The sequence below is a fragment of the Mixophyes fleayi genome, chromosome 5 (genome assembly GCF_038048845.1).
Source record: "Mixophyes fleayi isolate aMixFle1 chromosome 5, aMixFle1.hap1, whole genome shotgun sequence".
Lineage (NCBI taxonomy): Eukaryota > Metazoa > Chordata > Amphibia > Anura > Limnodynastidae > Mixophyes > Mixophyes fleayi.
Genome location: NC_134406.1, coordinates 176,703,684 through 176,723,290, shown reverse-complemented (window position 1 = coordinate 176,723,290; position 19,607 = coordinate 176,703,684). Strand labels below are relative to the sequence as shown.

General features: G+C 38.8%; 1 protein-coding gene across 4 annotated transcripts in view; it reads left to right on the top strand.

Moving 5' to 3' along the window:
* The window catches only part of ADTRP (androgen dependent TFPI regulating protein), an 84,506-nt gene that overhangs the window by 53,402 nt on the left and 11,497 nt on the right, over positions 1-19,607 (top strand). For 3 of the 4 annotated variants that reach the window (XM_075211324.1, XM_075211322.1, XM_075211321.1), the window contains exons 2-5: positions 1,637-1,706; positions 2,212-2,346; positions 3,685-3,786; positions 14,669-14,784. In XM_075211324.1, the coding sequence (XP_075067425.1) occupies positions 1,637-1,706; positions 2,212-2,346; positions 3,685-3,786; positions 14,669-14,784 (423 nt within the window). Of the gene's footprint in view, positions 1-1,381; positions 1,707-2,211; positions 2,347-3,684; positions 3,787-14,668; positions 14,785-19,607 lie in introns of those variants that run through there. The other variant, XM_075211323.1, reaches the window with a different exon arrangement.

Genomic DNA, 19,607 nt, shown 5'->3' with positions numbered 1-19,607 from the left:
ATCTATAAAACATTTCCAGAATATGCACATATCTCATCATCTCCCGCATTGACTATTGCAATTCCCTCCTTACTGGTCTTCCCCAAGCCAGACTCGAGCTCCTACGATCTATTTTGAATGCAACGGCTAGATTGATTTTCCTTGCAAATTGTTTTTCCTCTGAGTTACTCTGTCAGTCTCTACATTGGTTGCCTGTTTTTTATTGAATCCAATATAAAATACTTCTACTAACCTACAATCTGGGTCTCTCATCCACTCTCATTACATCCTCCCATTCCCGTTTACAGGATTATTTTCGAGCTGCACCCACTCTATAGAATTCCCTCCCTTACCCAATAAGACTTTCTTCTGGTCTACAAACCTTCAAGCGTTCTCTGAAAAGCCACCTCTTCAGGCAAGCTTATAAGATTCCTCAACCACCCGCTTAACCTATCTAGGTTACCCTATTACCACTCTTTACACAATTCACACAAGACAACAACACTCTCACCCTGTGACCAACAGTATGACTGGATCATATGGCATACTAATCACTTTTTACATTTGTAATCTGGATGGATCGAAATGCAATATGTAGATTTAATCTCATGTGTCTGACTCCCATTGACCCATATATTGTAAGCTTGCGAGCAGAGCCTTCTCACCTCTTTGTCTGTATTACCCAGTACTGTCTATTACAATGTTTGTCCCCAATTGTAAAGCTCTACCTAATTTGCTGGCCATATTTAAATAAATGATGATAATGATGATGATGTAGTCAGAGCATCTTGATTGCCATAAAACCTTACAGCATGTGCAGTGCAATTCAGCTTTGATATCTGAATGAGCCCTTACTGGAGAGGTTACTAAACAATACTTTGGTGGGTAAGATATAAAGAAATAGCAAACAAAAAGGATTTATTATGACCTATTATGTCAGAAACATCTGAAGTTCTTACGTGAGCTCCATTCCACCAAATCATTTCTCAGTTATGTCATTCATTTCTGTTCATGCTTACTTATCCGATTTCTACATGTTAGAAATATGCTGTATAGAATTCTGTCCCATAGATAATTGAACACTTTATTTTTATTTTTACCACAAGCACCGCAATGGAGGGAAGGATTCAAAGGTCTTTGAAATAATTGGAATGAAAACCCATTATGCTTAATTCTATGCTCCTCTATAATAAATATATATTGTAACATTTGTAATATTGTAAAATGAATCATTTTAAATAGCATTGGATTCAATAAACATGAGAAAGCTCAGTGTGAGAAATGTAAAAATGATCTTTGTTTCTTTCCACATCTCTAAGAAACAAAGATCACATTTGTTCCATATGAGATTACATGAGCTTAATCTTTTCTGATCTCAAGAGAGGCTTTGAAATCCTCAGACTAAACTAAAGTTTCTTGAGTGCCGTTAGCCAACACAGGAGAACCAATTTTTTCCAAATCCGATTCATTAATCAGAACAAAGCTTAATGGTCTTCAGTGCTTTCCATGGAACAAGTACAGCAAGGACAACACAGCAAAATACTCACTAGGCTTCTTTATCAGATTGCTGGATCATGGCCCCCGTTGCTCTCCTTATGTACCACTGCTGTATTTTTATCTGGTACTTCTTTCTCACATATTCCCTTTTTACGGTCAGTGCAAAGGAACAGCCGACTGGAGTTTTCTTGTACGGTGGACAGTGGAAGTACTTGACAGTACTTAATGTGGTAAGCATTACATTTCATTGAATGGGCATTTCAATTCATAGTGCAAGGATTTGCAACCATTGGCACATCATCTGATAAAGAACTACATCTCCCATAATACTCAGTGCTATCTGGCTGAGCCTCTTTTTACCAAGTTTGATTGTAGACATGAGTCAAACGGTCTAATAGTCTATCAAGCCACGTCTTCCCCACAGGGTGCCTGGCTATACATGCATATATTATAAATATATTATTTCTATGAATATATTATATATTGGTTTATTTCTTTCTATAACATATTCTATTTTTTATGGGGTGGGAGACAGGTGGGTTTCTCACAAAAGCCTTCTGCTTGTCCTATGCTGGGACCTCTCAGTCTCCCTCCATCTAGTTTCATTCTATGTCCTCTCGTTCAAGAAATGTTTTGTCAACTGAGCTACCATGGCATAGAAAATGGAATGTAAAAAAAGTGTAAGCTTGCTTTGATTTATCGTAGACATGCCTATAATATATTTATTTTTCGTAGGTTTTGCAAACTTTGTTCTATGCTGTCACTTTTGTGACGGATCTGCTGCTTCCAATAAGAGGGATTAAGTTAGTAAAGTGTGTCATCTATTTCAGAGACCTTCTCTTCTCTGTTCTGGCTTTTCCAGCAGCAACTGTAAGTTTAAATCACATGAACTGTAAAGTGTTCTCCTCTTGGGATTAGTGTTAATGTCAATCAAAATGTGCCCAACTGTGCTTTTGTATTTAAGCTCCTTATTTAATGCTTAGATTTTAATACCAATTATTATTGCTGAGAAATGGGCAGTTTGATTCACCAAATTTATTATGTGCCACTATTATTTTCATTTTGGCTAAATCGATTCACATTTTTTTTATTTCTGGTTTAAATAGAAACAATTATTACAGAAAGTTTATGGTTCTTTAATGCCTCCTTCATGTATGAAACCTTACAGCAACACTGTATGGAAATATTGCATATCATAAAACATTGTGTTTTCATAGCTAGATTTAGATTAATTGGGCTAGCAGCTTTTAGCCCTCTGATATGTAGCCTTATTGCACATACCCTACTAGTCCATTGCACACATCTCTTCAACCACATTACACGTAGCATCAGCCACACTTCCCAGACATCACCCCACTGTTAACACCATCATATCTCCATTGCACAAAACCCATCAGGCACATTGCACAAACCCCTGGGAACACTGCACAGACTTTTTTTCCCCACTTTACAGATCTTCCTAGCTTCATTGCACAATACCCTCAGCCAGGGGCAGGATGAGCTGGGGGGCATCGGTCTCCTAGGCCAGTCCCATAGTCGGCTACCTAGAGCTGGGTCACTGGGCCACCTGCATTTTTCTTTCTTTTCAAATGTTCCTAATAGGCTGCTGAGTCGATTCTTGCCCCCCAGGCTAAAATTTGCCAGCCCTCCTTTGCCCTCAGTCATACTACACATGTCCCCAACGTCCTTGGAACAATGCCCAACAACACCCTAGCACTCTACTGATCATGAGATATTCTGAGGTGTTGCTGAGGGGAATGAGGAGTAGGGTTCAATATCTCATTTGTGAAATACACTGTGTCAGTGCTATCAGTGTCTCTGAAATTTGGTATGTGATAAAGTTATGTGGAAAGATGTGGGTAATGCTTGACCTCCACTTCATAAGTGCATGGAAAGCGGAAATACATATTGTTTAATCTAATGTAATTGCAGCCAAGTCTTCCACTAATCAGCCAGTTGTGCTTAAGCAACTTGGACATATATTCATAATTCAAATTGCAGTTTGAATGAACAACTGTCTTCATCAATACTGTAGTCTTTGATTGCATGAGAAGTTGTAGTGTTTTTAACTGAAAAGTTCTAGACATGACACAATGGAACACTCGGATTCATCCAATTCCAAAGGTCAAAGTCATAGACTGTCTCATAACAGAAAAAGTGGGAGTGTTTACTGTAACAAATTCCTTCAACATTCTTCTTTTATTGCAGTTTGTGTCTTTATCCTTCTGGGTGTTGTATTCATATGACAGACAACTGGTTTACCCTGAGGGTCTTGATACAATTATTCCACAATGGCTTAATCATGCTATGGTAAGTAAGTTGTAACCCTAAATTGTAATGGTTTAGTTTAACATGTTGTTATTTTTCATACCATTGTTCACCAAGGGAGGCTCTCAGTGAATCACAATGGAATGAACCATTGTCCTAGTTATAGTATGTAACAACTTTCATACAATATTTTACAGTAGTGAATTCAGACTGTACTGGACACTTGCTTGTAATATGGTCTTGTGTCCCTTCCAACCACACAACTTTCACATCTACTGTTTGATATTTACTATTGCTGTAATTAACCCCTTGCTACATAAAATACAATTTTTTTTTTCATTCTTTATTTTAAGGCATTTAAAGCTAATTATTACTGTTATCAGAGTCTAGGGGGTAAATGCATATAGCTCCGATTTCTGCAAGACGCCGGAAATCGGCAACTTTGCAGGGGAAATTTAAAGCGGCGATGTCTTGTACAGGCAAACCTTTACAAGCCATCGACGCTTTAAATTTCCCCTGCAAATTCGCAGATTTCCGGCGACTTGCAGAAATGGGAGCTTCATATATTTACCCCCAGGTGTCCACTGAGTTGTATTTTTAAGTTTTAATACATATTCTGTTTCCCACTGGTGGCATAGTTTAAACAATTGTGACAGCTTCACATTCTACTTCATTTTCTATTTTCTTTTTGTTATTTCTTTTTACAGTTCTATGATTTATTAATGTAATGTCTTTGTTTTTTTTTTACATTTGTTACAAAAGGTTTTATTAAGAAAGTACAAAATGTAGATTTGCAGCACAAATGCCATTTTCTTAACTCAAATGCCTATGTTTGCATAAATAACTCACTGTGTATGTCCCCTTCCCTTCACCAACCTTTATTTAGCTTATCTACTTAACTGAAAGAAGTGACACCAGGACCCCCGGACCCTTTCTGGGTCCAAGATAAGCCAAATCCTAGAGTGAAGAAAAAACTCTACCTCTGCCTATCCCAGCTGACTAAAGCTGGGTACACACTACAGAAATTTCGACCAACTTTTTATGCCAAGCAATTTTACATGCGACCGATGGTCCGATCGCTCAGTCCATGGACTGCATACACACTAGCCTTGTTTAGGACGATAAAGGGAAAAGCGGATGTCCCTTTAGCAACTTTTTACAGCCATGTTGTCGTGAGCAATGACTGTAATTTCGTACTCACTGTTGTTGATCGATCGAAAGTTTATACACACTACACAGCGGAAACGAGATTGGAACGAAAATATTAAACGGTACGACCAACCAAATGAGGCGAGAATCGTCCATTTGGGCAGACTTTCGACCATCGTGTCACTGTACACACTGACCCGACTTTTGAACGAGCAGTCGTATGTCGGCTGGTTGAGCCGATTATTGGATGAAAACATTGTAGTGTGTACCCAGCTTAAGGGACTAAAACCATATGTAAGTGTCACAATCAAGTCTGAAAGGAAATTAACACTATGGGCCTCATTTAGAGTTGGGCATATGCTTATTTTTGGGTGTAATATATGCATGTCCATTTGCTTTGGAAAAGGCAGAACAGGGGTTGACAGGGCCTGGCAATCATAAACTGAGCACAGCAAGGGCATCTTAACATGGGTGCAATATAATTAGACGGAGACACATCCCTAGATACGCCTTTTAGGAAGAGAATCTCTTGCGAGTATTGGAGGGTGGGTGCAAAGATATGAAATTATGTTGATCAGCTGCACTAACTGATTGGCTGATTGTGTATTCACCTCTCTGTTAGTACTTCATTCACTAACTTCACGGACTACGGCAGGAATTTGAACGCCTGCAGTAAAGGAGATTCCCCTTGCGTTTTTAAAGGGGTAAACAAAGAATGTTTCTATTTAACAACAATTTATATGTAAAATGCAACTCTTGTATTTATAAATAACAGTCAAGACACTCCCTATTCTCTTTTGAGTATGTCACACTTCATTTACATTATTATGTTGTGTACAAATAGGGTAATTAGACTTTAGCATTTACTACTAAGATTGCTAAGGCGCATTTCTATGTTACTGTCAGGAGTAAATATACACACTTGTACTCCTGCGCAAATTTTGTTTTTGAGGTGGACACATCTTGAGATACTTTCAGCTCAAAATACACATGTAAGTATGCTCTTTTGCGCAAATGCGTCCAATTCTAAATGAGGCCTTGCATGCACACATTCATTAGGCAATACCATTTGCTCTACATTTCTCATCCATGCTGTATCATTCTCCACCTTGCTACACTAGATATGGGCAGAATCCCAGTGCTTTTTTTTTTTATAAAGGATTGCATTTTATAATTCTGTCACTTTTCCATTCTCCTTTCCAAAAATGGAACAGTTGAGAGATGGGACTACTTAACACCCACGCTCTATGCAAAAGCTCCCTGTCTGGCTTTATTTGCAATATTTAAATATATATTTCAATTGTAAAGATATTATATTTTTAAATAATACAACATAAAATATCTATTGTTTATGAGCACAAAGAACTGGAATTAAGAATGATCAATATCGTTACTAAATAACAGGGAGAGACAGATATGAAAGAAAGAAATATATATATATACAGCGGGTGAAATAAGTATTGACCTCATCAACATTTTTCTTAGTAAATATATATTTAATGTGGCTATTGTGAAGAAATTTGCACCAAATGTCAGAAACAACTCTTGCAATACACACATGCAAAGAAATCAAACCACAAAGGCCATAAATTAAGTTTTGTGTCATAATGTGAAACTACACAGGGAAAAAGTATCGAACATGCTTCCTGAAATTTATTTAATACTGCGAACAAAAGCCTTTGTTGGTAATGGCAGCTTCAAGATGCCTCCTCTATGGAGGAACTAGTTGCATGCACTGCTCAGGTGTGATATTGCCCCATATGTGTCTCTAATATATATATATATATATATATATATATATATATATATATATTAGAGATGTTCACTGACCCCCGCGTTCTGGTTTTGGTTTTGGATCTGGATTGACTTTGTTGTTTGGTTTTGGTTTTGACAAAACTGCCCTTGCGTGTTTTGGTTTTGGATCCCGACTTTGTTTTCTAAAATCCCTATTTTTTTTTTTATAAAATCACATATTGTTGGTTTCCCTCCCGCCTACATTATTATTAACTTCAATAACACTAATTTCAAGTCATTTGCAGTCAATTTTGACCACCTCACAGGTCACAATATTATTTTCATACACTTTCAAACAAAGACTGCAGATTTAGAAGACCAAGCCTACCAGACCTATTCAGCAATGACAATTAGCAATGGAGCTCTCCTCTTTGTATGTTATCTATATAACACAGTACAATGTGACTGCAGATTTAGAAGACCGAGCCTGCCAGACCTATTATTTCTATTTCAGCAATTACAATTAGCAATGGAGCTCTCCTGAATATCACTGGAGGCTTTGAAGAACACTGTTATCCATCCTCTTTCTTTTCTACCTATAACCAGGGCCATATTTTCCATTGGGCACGATGGGCAGGTACCCGGGGACCCCACGGGCAAGGGGGGCCCATAGGCAGGGCTCCTAATTAGAATAAATAATCCTGCAAAAGAAAAAACCTGCAAAAAAAACCTTCAAGGGTCACTGAGCAAGTACATCTATCTATCTCTATCTCTATATATCTATATCTATATCTGTATATCTATACATCTATATATATATATCTATATATGTAGGGGCCCTGGTGCACTGCTTTGCCCGGGGGCCCATAATGTTGTTAAGATGGCCCTGCCTATAACGCTGCCCAACTGCACTAGAGACTGCCTAGAACTGTGCTACCCCTTCTGTGTCCTTCTGTGACATGGCGCTGGATCGCCGTGGAGGGCAGTACTTATAGAATCCAAATCTTGCGAGATCCGAAGATGTAACAATGACGTTTTGCCTCGTTTTCAATTCCGAGGGCGCGCGTCTCAGCACGGTACTGGGATCTGCTAAGTTCGGTTGTGCTCGGTTCTCCGGGAACCGAGCCTGAGCATCTCTAATATTAATATATATATGTATATATATATATATATAGTGAAAGGGTCCCTAGAAAGTCGAACTTACAGCCACTAAAGAAAATAAAAGCCTACAGAGTTATAATTGACAAAAAGCAGTATGGATTTGTATCTGGAGCATTATACGGTTATAAGTCTTTAAACATTTTTACCTTTCTTATACTTACATGATGCAAAGTTCCAGTAGTTTGCATTGTGCACAGTTGGTATATTATTGGTTGTACTGTGAGAAACGCTGTACTCACTTTAAACAGGGAAATGAAAGCAGTGATTTGAAACTTCATGTAAATGCACATATCATTTTCGCTTCAATCCATTTAATTCCTCCACACTAAATCAATTCTGCCACAAATTCAAGATTTTTCCGTTTTAATGTAGTGTGCTTGAGCTTATTTTTTATATAAATATCTATTACCAAGACATGTGGGAATGCATTTTCCACAGCTATATCTTCGTATTGTGACATTTAGAAAAATCCATCCAAGTGAATAAGTGCTACACTGCAAAAGACTGATAAAAAACAATTTAGTGAGGATGTATATAACCAGGAAGACAAACACCAAAGATCATTTGTATTTTATATTTAAATAGCCGTCTATACATTAGTGGTAGGTTACAAAGAGAAGAAAAAAATCAGCAGTACAGCATATCTACTTCATGGATTCTACACCTGATTGGGCAAATATCTGCTTGTTGTCAGCATGCTGACGATAAGCAGATATTTGCCCACAAAATGGTAATGCATTCCTTACCTGGGTACAATCAATGTACAATGTCTAAGCACTCAAAAAACAAAGAAACTCCCTGGCACATGGTTTTAAAAAACATTTCTCAAGTACGTATAAGTCACACACAAATATCTTCCATGCAGCAATGGCGATTCAGAGAGCAAAGCATGGTACATCAAAGCTCAAATCATATAAAGACAATAATAGAAATTCTGGATTTTGTTAATATCAAAAATGCACAAAAAAGCAAGTTGATACAAGGGACATTCAGCCTGTATACAAGTAGCTAGCTTCTTATTTGCAACAGGCATTAGCTGTTATTATGCTTACTCATGATCGTTGCACCACTGTGACACAATCATCAATATCCCCCTAACAACTAGTGCAGGTGCAGAATCAGAGACTATTTTTATGTAGGTTATATGCCCACTTTTTGTCGGCTTGCTAAGTTTCCTACTATTGTTATATTACAGGATTGATACTAAATAAATTGAATTATTTAAATGACAAGAGATCTCAGGAGACAACAGTTGGGGTTGAGGAGGCAATGTATAACAAAATAATATGCTGACCATATCTCTGCTACCTGGTGCAGGAATAAACAGATTACAACTTCTGGGCATATTACTAGTGGTATTACTACTACTGGCTATGTCACTAGCTGTATTAGTACTACTGGAAATATTACTAGCTGCATTAGTACTACTTGGCATATTACTAGCTGTATTAATACTATTGGGCATATTACTAACTGTATTAGTACAACTGGGCATATTACTCTATGTTTAACTACGACTGGCCATATTACTAGCTGTATTAGTACTACTGGCCATATGGCTAGCTGTATTAGTACTACTGGGCATAATACTAGCTATTTTACTACTACTGGCGATATTACTAGCTGTATTACTACTACTGGCCATATTACTAGCTGTATTAGTACTACTTGGCATATTACTAGCTGTATTGGTACTACTGGGCATATTATTTGCTGTATTACTATTACTGGGCATATTACTACTACTTTACATATTACTAGCTGTATTAGTACTACTGAGCATATTACTTGCTGTATTAGAACTACTGGGCATATTACTAGCTGTATTAGTACTACTGGGCATATTACTAGCTGTATTAGTACTACTGGGCATAATACTAGCTTGTTTTACTACTACTGGCGATATTACTAGCTGTATTAGTACTACTGGGCATTTCACTTGCTGTATTACTATTACTGGACATATTATATCTGTATTAGTACTACTGGACATATTACTAGCTGTATTACTATTACTTTACATATTACTAGCTGTATTAGTACTACTGGGCATATTACTTGCTGTATTAGTACTACTGGACATATTACATAGGGCAGCATGGTGGCTCAGTAGTTAGTACTTCTGCCTCACAGCACTGGGGTCATGAGTTCGATCCCCAACCACGGCCTTATCTGTGTGGAGTTTGTATGTTCTCCCCATGTTTGCGTGGGTTTCCTCTGGGTGCTCCGGTTTCTTCCCACACTCCAAAAACATACTGATAGGTTAATTGGCTGCTATCAAAAATTGACCCTAATCTGTCTCTCTGTCTGTCTGTGTGTGTATGTTAGGGAATTTAGACTGTAAACTCCAATGGGGCAGGGACTGATGTGAGTGAGTTCTCTGTACAGCACTGCGGAATCAGTGGCGTTATATAAATAAATGGTGATGATGATGATTACTAGCTATATTAGTACTACTGGCCATATGACTAGCTGTATTAGTACTACTGGCCATATGACTAGCTGTATTAGTTCTACTGTGCATATTACTACCCACATAATACCACAGCTGGTTTTGTTACTGTACATATTTCTACTATTGGTTATATTACTACTGCTGGGAACAGTACTCATATTTCTATTGACAGGCATATTATACAGTTGGGCATATTTGTATGTATATTATTGTTGCTAGTCATATCAAATGCCATATTTCTATTGTTGCATGTTATGTTTCAGATGTGCTTCAAATTATATTCTGAATTGATGGTCATAACATTAGTGGACACATTTTTTACTGTAAACGGGGAATACCTTCAGAAAAAATAGGGCCCGGTACGGGCCCCGCCCGCCACCCGGTCCCCCCCCCCCTCATGAGCGCCCCCCCCTCATGAGCAACACATACTTTCATACTTACCTGGGGGCCCGCCGCTGGTCTCCGCTATTCTGTCTTCAGCCTGGCTGTCACCGTGACAGCCAGGCACCACGATCCGATCGCAGGGGTGGAGGAATCATTCCCCCTGCGATCATGTGATCTGTCACAGGCAGAGCACATGATCGCAGGGGGAATGAATCCTCCACCCCTGCGATCGGATCCTGGTGCCTGGCTGTCACGGTGACAGCCAGGCTGAAGACAGAATAGCGGAGACCAGCGGCGGGCCCCAGATAAGTCTGTGCTGAGCTGTTGTACCGGGCCCCCTGGTGAGCCCGGGCCCGATACAACAGTACCCCCCGTACCCCCCTGATGGCGTCCCTGCCAAGCAGTGTGCTGGACATTACTGGAGCTGATATATAATCTGAACTAGACATATTCTTTGGTTTTGCGTCACCACAACTACATGAACTTTTTCAGCAACACACATCATGAGTCCCTGTAGCTAATCATATACTTATGTATGTCCGTTCTGAGACCTGATATCCTTGACATTTTTAGCTTTGTCCTCTTTGTTGATCGGTGATGTCTATCCCTGGCATAGACACGCAATATAAAACCCTTGCAAAACACTCCAGGCACATAATATAAGTCCCTAGGAACAAACATCTAAAACATAAAAAATAAACAAATCTAGTCATCATAGAGCTACAAGCATATTTATTAGGTGTTATAAGATGATACCAGCAAATGTTCAACACTTGGATGTATGGAATTTTAATTTTCATGAAATAAGATACTACATGAAATGACAATCTTTGGAGTCTTCCCTTCCCTGATTCAAATAGCAAAACAGCTGATCATAAGTATATTTTCATACATATGTACAGTACATACCATTCATAGATGTCTGCAATGATATCATATACTTGAAAAAAAATGATGTGCTTAGGTAGCTTATTTGGTGGATTAAAAAGGGTGAAAATGAAGAAGATATAAAAAAGCAGGGACCAAGTTTGTGCACTTATATAATTTGCCTTTCAAGGCCAAAAAGTGAAAACTTTGCCATATAACATGATATTGTTGAAGACGCAGCACAGTGGGAGAGAATAGTACTGCTAGAGAAATTGTGCTTTGCTGGTAAAAGAGATTGTTTTTTCAGTACTCATTGCCTTCTTGTTATATTACATGTTAACTTTAAACATTAAACTATTTGAGAGTAGTTGGGATGGTGGGTGCATTGTATTTGGTGAAAACAAATACATATACTAATAATAGCAGCATTCCATGAAAAGAGTAGGTTAAGTGAAGCCTCAATACCTTTGAAAATTCAAAGTTTCAAACGATTTGCTGTCAACATCAGATCACCTGACATAGAAAACATCTATGGGATATAGAAACAAAGCAACCGAAAAGGGTAGAGCATCCAATCATAAAACTTCAAACCTTTGGAAGCTGTACTCAATATCACAACATGCTCAAGAAACAGATGGTCATTTCAGTTGATGAAGACATTTCAGCCTTGAAACTCCAGGGGGTAAATATATCAAACTGAGAGTTTTCCGCCGGATTTGAAAAAACAATCAGATTCTAGCTATCATTTATTTAGTACATTCTACAAAATGATAGCTAGAATCTGATTGGTTGTTATAGGCAGGGCCATCTTTTCCATTGGGCACGATGGGCAGGTGCCTGGGGGCCCCACGGGCAAGGGGGCCCCATAGGCAGGGCTCCTAATTAAAATAAATAATCCTGCAAAAGAAAAAACCTGCAAAAAAAACCTTCAAGGGTCACTGAGCAAGTACATCTATCTCTATATATCTATATCTATATCTATATCTATATCTATATCTATATCTATATCTGTATCTATATCGGTATCTCTATACATCTATATCCATATATATATATATATATATATATATATATATATATATATATATATGCAGGGGCCCCGGTGCACTGCTTTGCCCGGGGGCCCATAATGTTGTTAAGATGACCCTGGTTATAGGCAACATCTCCTCTTTTCAAACCCACCAGAAAGCTCTCAGCTTGATACATTTACCCCCAGGTGTCAAGAAGGTGAAGGCAATATGGTAGTGCTGTGGTTAGTGGCCTCACAATTCTACAGTCATGGGTTCGACTCCAACCAGGGGCCTATCTATGTGGAGTTTGTATGTTCTCCTAAAATTTGCATGGGTTTTCTCCTATACTACAAAGACATACTAGTAGGTTAATAGGCATCTGACAAAATTAACCCTGGTGTGTGTATGCTTGTGGTAGGAAATATAAATTGTACACTCCAATGGGGTAGGGACTGATGTGAATGATTTAATATTCTCTGCACTCCTTTGTACTGTGCAGGCACTATTCTGATTGTAGACGCTTAGGAGAATTATAAGAGTCTACTCACTCCCACCACATCTTCAGCAGTAGATACTACTTTATTTCGGTGGTAGTCAGCATATCGATGCTGACTACGCTGACAAGACTTACCCCGACATCTTCAGTCCGGGCGGCTGCTTTCTGACGAGGATTCACGATGGCTCTTCTGTGTATCTGATCCAATAACAGAATAAAGTAAGGTGGCTGGAGTTATACAGGGATCTAGGACAAAAGAAGGGGGAAGGTTCCGAGCAATACATCTCGTCTGTACAGCAGAAACATTTTTATGAATAACTGCTGAGCTCCTTACTAAGTCTGGGACATTACAAATGTAGCCCCTGCATGCCTCTGATGGCCGCCCTGCATACAATGGATAAACAATGTTGTGGTGTAAGGGGTGAAAATGCATTTTCTGCATGCTTGCCTGTTTTTTCAGATTTTTGTTTTTCAACATGAAGTTGAGCTAGGATGTGACCCAAAATGGCACCTTCTAGCTGCATTTAATCCTAAATTTAATGAGGCCCTTGGAGTTTACATTGTTGGTTTGTCTCTAGTCAATAGATTGTGTGACAGGAAATCAATGTTTATACTAACACATACTACAAACACTGTTTGCAGCATTCATAAACTGTATCTGCATATGTGACAGGAGCTCAGAGGCAGATTCAATGTTGGCCAAGGGAGTAAAAGAGCAGGACCTGATTATCCAATAGGCTGACTAGGCTGCAGCCTAGGGTGCAAGGCTTTTGGGTGGCGCAACATATTTTGGGATGCAAAATTGTGACAATGAGAGGTATAAACTGAAAATCATTTTAAAATATAAGAAAATAGTTATTCTCCAAAGTAAAAAGAAAACATGAAAGAAAAATGTAGTAGGGTTTTATTCTTGATGTATTGCCATGGTAAAGGATGAAGGCAATAAGTCATTCTTGACAGGCGCTTGAGGATAAGCGAGTAGGAGAGGCAAGGATGGTGGCAGGCGCTGATGTGACAGCCCCCTCCACCTTCACATCTTCACTCTCAGTAGCTCTCACGCTTCCCTTCTGAAATACTGCCCTGATTTTAATAACCACGAAATGAGTGACAAAGCTGTCTATGACCCCAATAAAAAAACAAATTGAGCTGAATTTCAAAAGCATGGGAACATAAACATAGGTCAGTGGGGAATGAGAGAGCTGGATTTTAATTTAAGGACAAGTTCGTTTTTACCATCCCTGTATTAGTGTGGCATGGAAGGCGAGGGGGCGCTACAATCATATTAGCCTAGAGCGGTCTAAACCCTTAATCAGGGCCTGTAATAGAGCTTGAAAAACTAGCATATTTCTGCACATATACAGAGCCACACGCATCTCAAGATCAAGGCAGTTGCCTTGCCCTTTATACGCCCATAAATACAGATGTTCAGAAGACTACTTTGCCCCCTCTTTCTAGAATGTCTGAATAACTGTTCAACTAAACTATTTTTTTTTTTTACTTTTTCTATTGTTGTTTTCAGTACTACACAACTATATTCCCATTACACATTTTCTAAATATGGATTTTTAAAAAAAAAAAAAATATTAGTTACAACCACATAACAACAAAATAACTAGGAAGTAACAGTCCATTTGATGCAACTTAAATGTGCTATTGTTTGTTTTGCAGCACACAGCTGTCTTCCCTATTGCTGTCTTGGAAATTGTAACCTCTCCACATCACTATCCCCCAAAGAGAAAGGGACTCCTCCTCTTGGGGATTTGTTCAATATCCTATATAAGCTGGTAAGTAAACAAGGTATAACCTACACAATGTTGTAGCCTTATTCACATTGTACAGTATAACAGAGATAATATTTTTTTAAGTTAAGGCAAGGTACTGTGTGTGGCACGTATTAATAACAATTTCAATATAACTGTTATGGCTCACGACCACCAAGATGAGCTTTTAGAACAGTTAGAGTAGAGATCTTCACCTTTAGCAGCTGCCTTTCCTGTAGAGCTTTATGTGCTCACAGCTACTCAGATGCCCCCAGGTCTTAAGCTCAGAGTAGTAAAAGCTCATCAAAGATGGCTGTAGAACCGGGGCTGGTGGTCAGTGGCAAGCCGAGGTCAGGGGTCCTAAGCAAACAAGTGAATTGATATCCAAGTAAGGGTCAGGGTCACAGGCAAAATAGCAAAGTCCAGAATACAAGCCAAAAGGTCAGGGCAACGGGCACACAGGCAAGCTCCGAAGTACAGGCAAGGGTCACAACAGTAGATCTGGCAGACAGGAATCAAACAGCAGGTCAGCACAGCACAGGACTGGAAATGTTAAAACCGACAGGGAGGCTAAGCCCTCCCTGCCTTTAAATACAGAAGGTAGCCAATCAGGGCCCTGCCCTATAACTATCCCCAGGCGCTGCCTAACAAATGAATACAATATTAATTAGCCCACAGGCTGTTGCCCAATCTGTGCAAGTCAGCGTTGCCGGGACGCGGCACTGGTTTTGAAAGCATCCTGACCGTCGTCATGGAGACGGTCAGGACGACGGAAAGTGTAAGTGACGTCCCGGCTGTAGTCATGGGAGCCGGGACGCCGATGGAGGAGGTAGAGTGTCAGCCACTTTTTTAGAGAATACATCCCAGAATTTACGGTACTGAGGAGGGAGTAATTTGAAAGTAGGCTGCAGGATCCGAAGAGGCAAACTCAAACAAGTCTGAGAACACAAGCAACTCCATTGGATAATCTCCCCTTGAGCACAATCTATTACAGGGCTATGGAGGCAAAGCCAGGAATGTCCCAGTATTAATGATACAGACGGGCAATTGATGAGGTGGAAGGACAAAATTTCTGAGTGAAAGGTTCCCATTGTCAGCTGTAGCGGGGGTATTTCACACAAGACCTTGCCACATGGAGGTGGCCCTCCATTTAAGCCACATACAGTAATAGCATTACTGATACCTCTGAAAGGAATCCCAGAAGATTTGGCAAATCCAATGTTCAGAAAGTTACCAGTGGCACCACTATCTATAAAGGTTGAGATATCAACAGAATGAGCCCCATAAATGATATGTGCAGGAAGCAAAATTGCATTTTTGGAGGAGATGATCTGCAGCCTAGGTGAACCTCCTCCTTAACTCCTAGGCCAACTCTTTCCTGACTTATTAAGGCAGGAACCCTGACCTCTCCCTTTATTTACTATGTCCTAATCCCAACAGTCTTTTTGCTATCTCCAAATGGATGTTCCAATGCTACCTAAAACTCAGATTGTCTAAAACAGAGCTTATCATTGTCCCTCCTTCCAGAGTCACCACCTCACCTCAAACTTGCACACTGTCAATAACACCTCAATTTCCTCAGTCTTCCAGAAACCCTGCCTTCTGATGTACTCTTCACACCCAGTCTCTCTCCTAATCCTGTCACCTCTACTTTAGAAATATTGCCAGAATACACCATTTTCTTACATTTTCAGATAGTAAGATGTCAGCCTGTACAATGTGTCAGAAGTCCAGAAGGAGTCCCGCAAACATCATCACCCTTTCACATAAGATTCAGATCATTTTTTTTTAATGACCCATAAATTGTATAATAATACATATTATATGTATGGGCAATAATAAATAGTAATGGGCCTGAATCAAAGTGAGATATACACCCATTTGCGTAGCATTACTTTGCGCTTATTCACACTGTGCACGCTCAGAAAGTGAACTTACACCACTGTGGCTATTTAGACCTGTAACTTTTGGATACTTACAACTCCTTATGCCTGAATAGGCGTGACAGGAAAGGGAGGAAGAACTCTAACATAGGCAAGGTACAGTAGGGGTTGTTCAAGCAATTGTGTATTGAGACTTGAACATAATCCAAGATACGGCTGATAAAGCGGTGTTATTTGTGGAAGCCAGAGGCAGGTGTAAGTAGCTGCTGTTGATGATGATGAGAAACACCCAAACTAATAAACTGCTTGTAATTAGAGGTTTGCAAATGATTTTCAAATGTTTATTGAAATCTTACTAGTTGCTCGTCCATAGATTTGCATAGTATTTGCCGAACCTGCTAATAGCAAAGATAAAAAAAAAATATTATTAGTTTTTTTGTACACATGTCAGGATATTGTTCATGCTGTATTAGTTAGGTTATTCAACTTTAAATGATGCTTCATAGCCATTGTGTTTGTAACATATAAAAGGTTTCCTTACATGTACACAAGTTGGACGCAAGTATCTGAGAGGCATGTCTGTTGGACGCATCTTCAACAGGGCCCTCTCTTCCATTGGACACAATGGGCAGGTGCCCGGGGGCCCTGCGGGCAAGGGGGCCTGTCCGAGGCAGCTCTGTAAAAAAAAAATCCTGAAAAAAAATAAAAATGAAAATACTTACCTTGCGGTCACGTCAGCGGCGATCCGGCTCCCTCCCTGGTCCCCTCTTCCGTGCTGTGCTCGTAGTGAATGCTGGGCGTGATGTCACGCCCAGCATTCACTGCGAGCACAGCATGGAAGAGCGCAGAAGAGACTCAGCGGCGCGGAAAAAAGGAGAAGAGGATCGGACTTAAGGTACGTTAAGGGGGCCCCTATATATATATATATATATATATATATATATGTAAAAAAAAAAGTGATTATATATATAATCACTTTTTTTTTACATACATATATATTTTTTTTACACACACACACAAACACACACACAACACACACACTAATATATATATATATATATATATATATATATTTTTTTTTAGGGGCCCGGTGCAATGCATTGCCCGGGGGCCCATAAAGTAGTTAAGGTGGCCCTGATCTTCAACTCTGAATACAGCGTATATATGCATACACTTGTGTGCGACTTTTTCAATCGCAAGTTACGCTTGTGCTCCACTCTGAATCAGGTCCTATGTATACATTGTGCTCTAGGAAAGCCTACAAATGGAGTCAGTGCAAGTACTTTTGCAGGGATTTCCTAGAGAATTTTCTATTTTAATAGTTTAGAGGTCCGTAATCCTATTCAAATGCCTATGAAGCGGGCTATAACAGTAAAAACAGACTTGCATGCTATATATATATATATATATATATATATATATATATATATATATATATATATATATATATTTGACATTTTACAAGAAATTGACTGCTAACTGTTGTTGAACTACATAGCTAAACAATCTCATAAAACCTTGATATGTACAAGTCTGCAATGTGGTCAGCAATAAGTTAGTTTAGTTATTATCTATTTTTAGATTTTTTTTCACGTTACAATATATATATTTTTAGAACACAGAAAGCTGTATTGACTATATTAAAGAAACCACATGGGACATTTTTGCAGGTTTCCTCTGAATTATGTATGACTAAGAAGTCAATAAACCAAACAGTGCAGACAAGTCAGTCTATTTACTGGTGTCCCCTGATTATAGATGTAAATGTTATAGAATGGAAAATACTCAGCTCTCAACTTGCACCACTCTGGATACCTTTTTAAACAGATTAGATTCTTGTCAAAAGTACAATCTGCATTAAATGCTTATATCACATTCTGCAAATTAGTTTCAGAATATTTATGTTCCAGAAATTAAGAGTTATATAAATGTTCATAAAATTAGCAATGGTATCTAACATATGTATGTTATTTAAAAAACAAACCAAAAATCCCGGAAGAAACATCCAGTTACTTAATTTTGTTAGTTAACCTTTTATGTTCTTCCTGAAGTTAGGAATGAGAAAATGTATAATTATAAAAGTATTGGAAATATGCAACATACGAGTTGTACTGTATGTGTTGCTACATCAAATATATAAAACAAAAACAAACCACGTAATGCTTTTTTTTATGTGTGATTTTGTGGGGATTAGCTGATGGGATAATCACTGTGTTTCAAACAGAGGCTGCCTCTTCCCATCCTTGTGACTAACTCACATTTTATTCTGCCCTAACTTCCCCGTGGCACCCTTTTAGTCCTGGGAAAACCCCCCCACAAAAGAACAAAAGCCTATAATACAGGCAATGCCCTCTGAGGGTCATGCTGAGTTGTACCTATATGCGTAAAAAAAAAAGAAAAAAAGGAATAACACTCTTAAAAACAGCATGAAAATAGTGTATTTATGCCCATATGCTGAGTTGGGGGCATCCCATGATGCATCCATGTCGGCATCAGTTATATATGTGCAAGGTTTACATCAGGTGTATTAATACCCATGCACACTAACACCTTGTACATACAAGAAAAGCGTGTAAACATTTGTTTTGATATAGAAAAAAATGCATTGATGTGATTTAGTTTCATTTAGATTAAAAAAAAACATCTATTATGCAGCAGGTATAATTTTACTTTTCATGCACGAAGGAAAGTAGCAAGAACTTAATTCACAAATACACCCACAAAGTCATATAATATATGCACATTCAATGAAGAAAACTTTAGAAGTGAATCTGTATTCAGCCAATCAGAAGCCACCTAGTGCAGATGACCATCATCATCATCATCATCAGTGTGTATTTGCACATGTGTGTCTCTGTGTGGGTCTGCCTAGGATTGTAGCTATGCGAACACGCCCATACTGTGCTTGGTCCGTGTTTGCATGCCTCTTTCTCTCCCCTGCTCCACCTCTCAAAACGTTAGGAG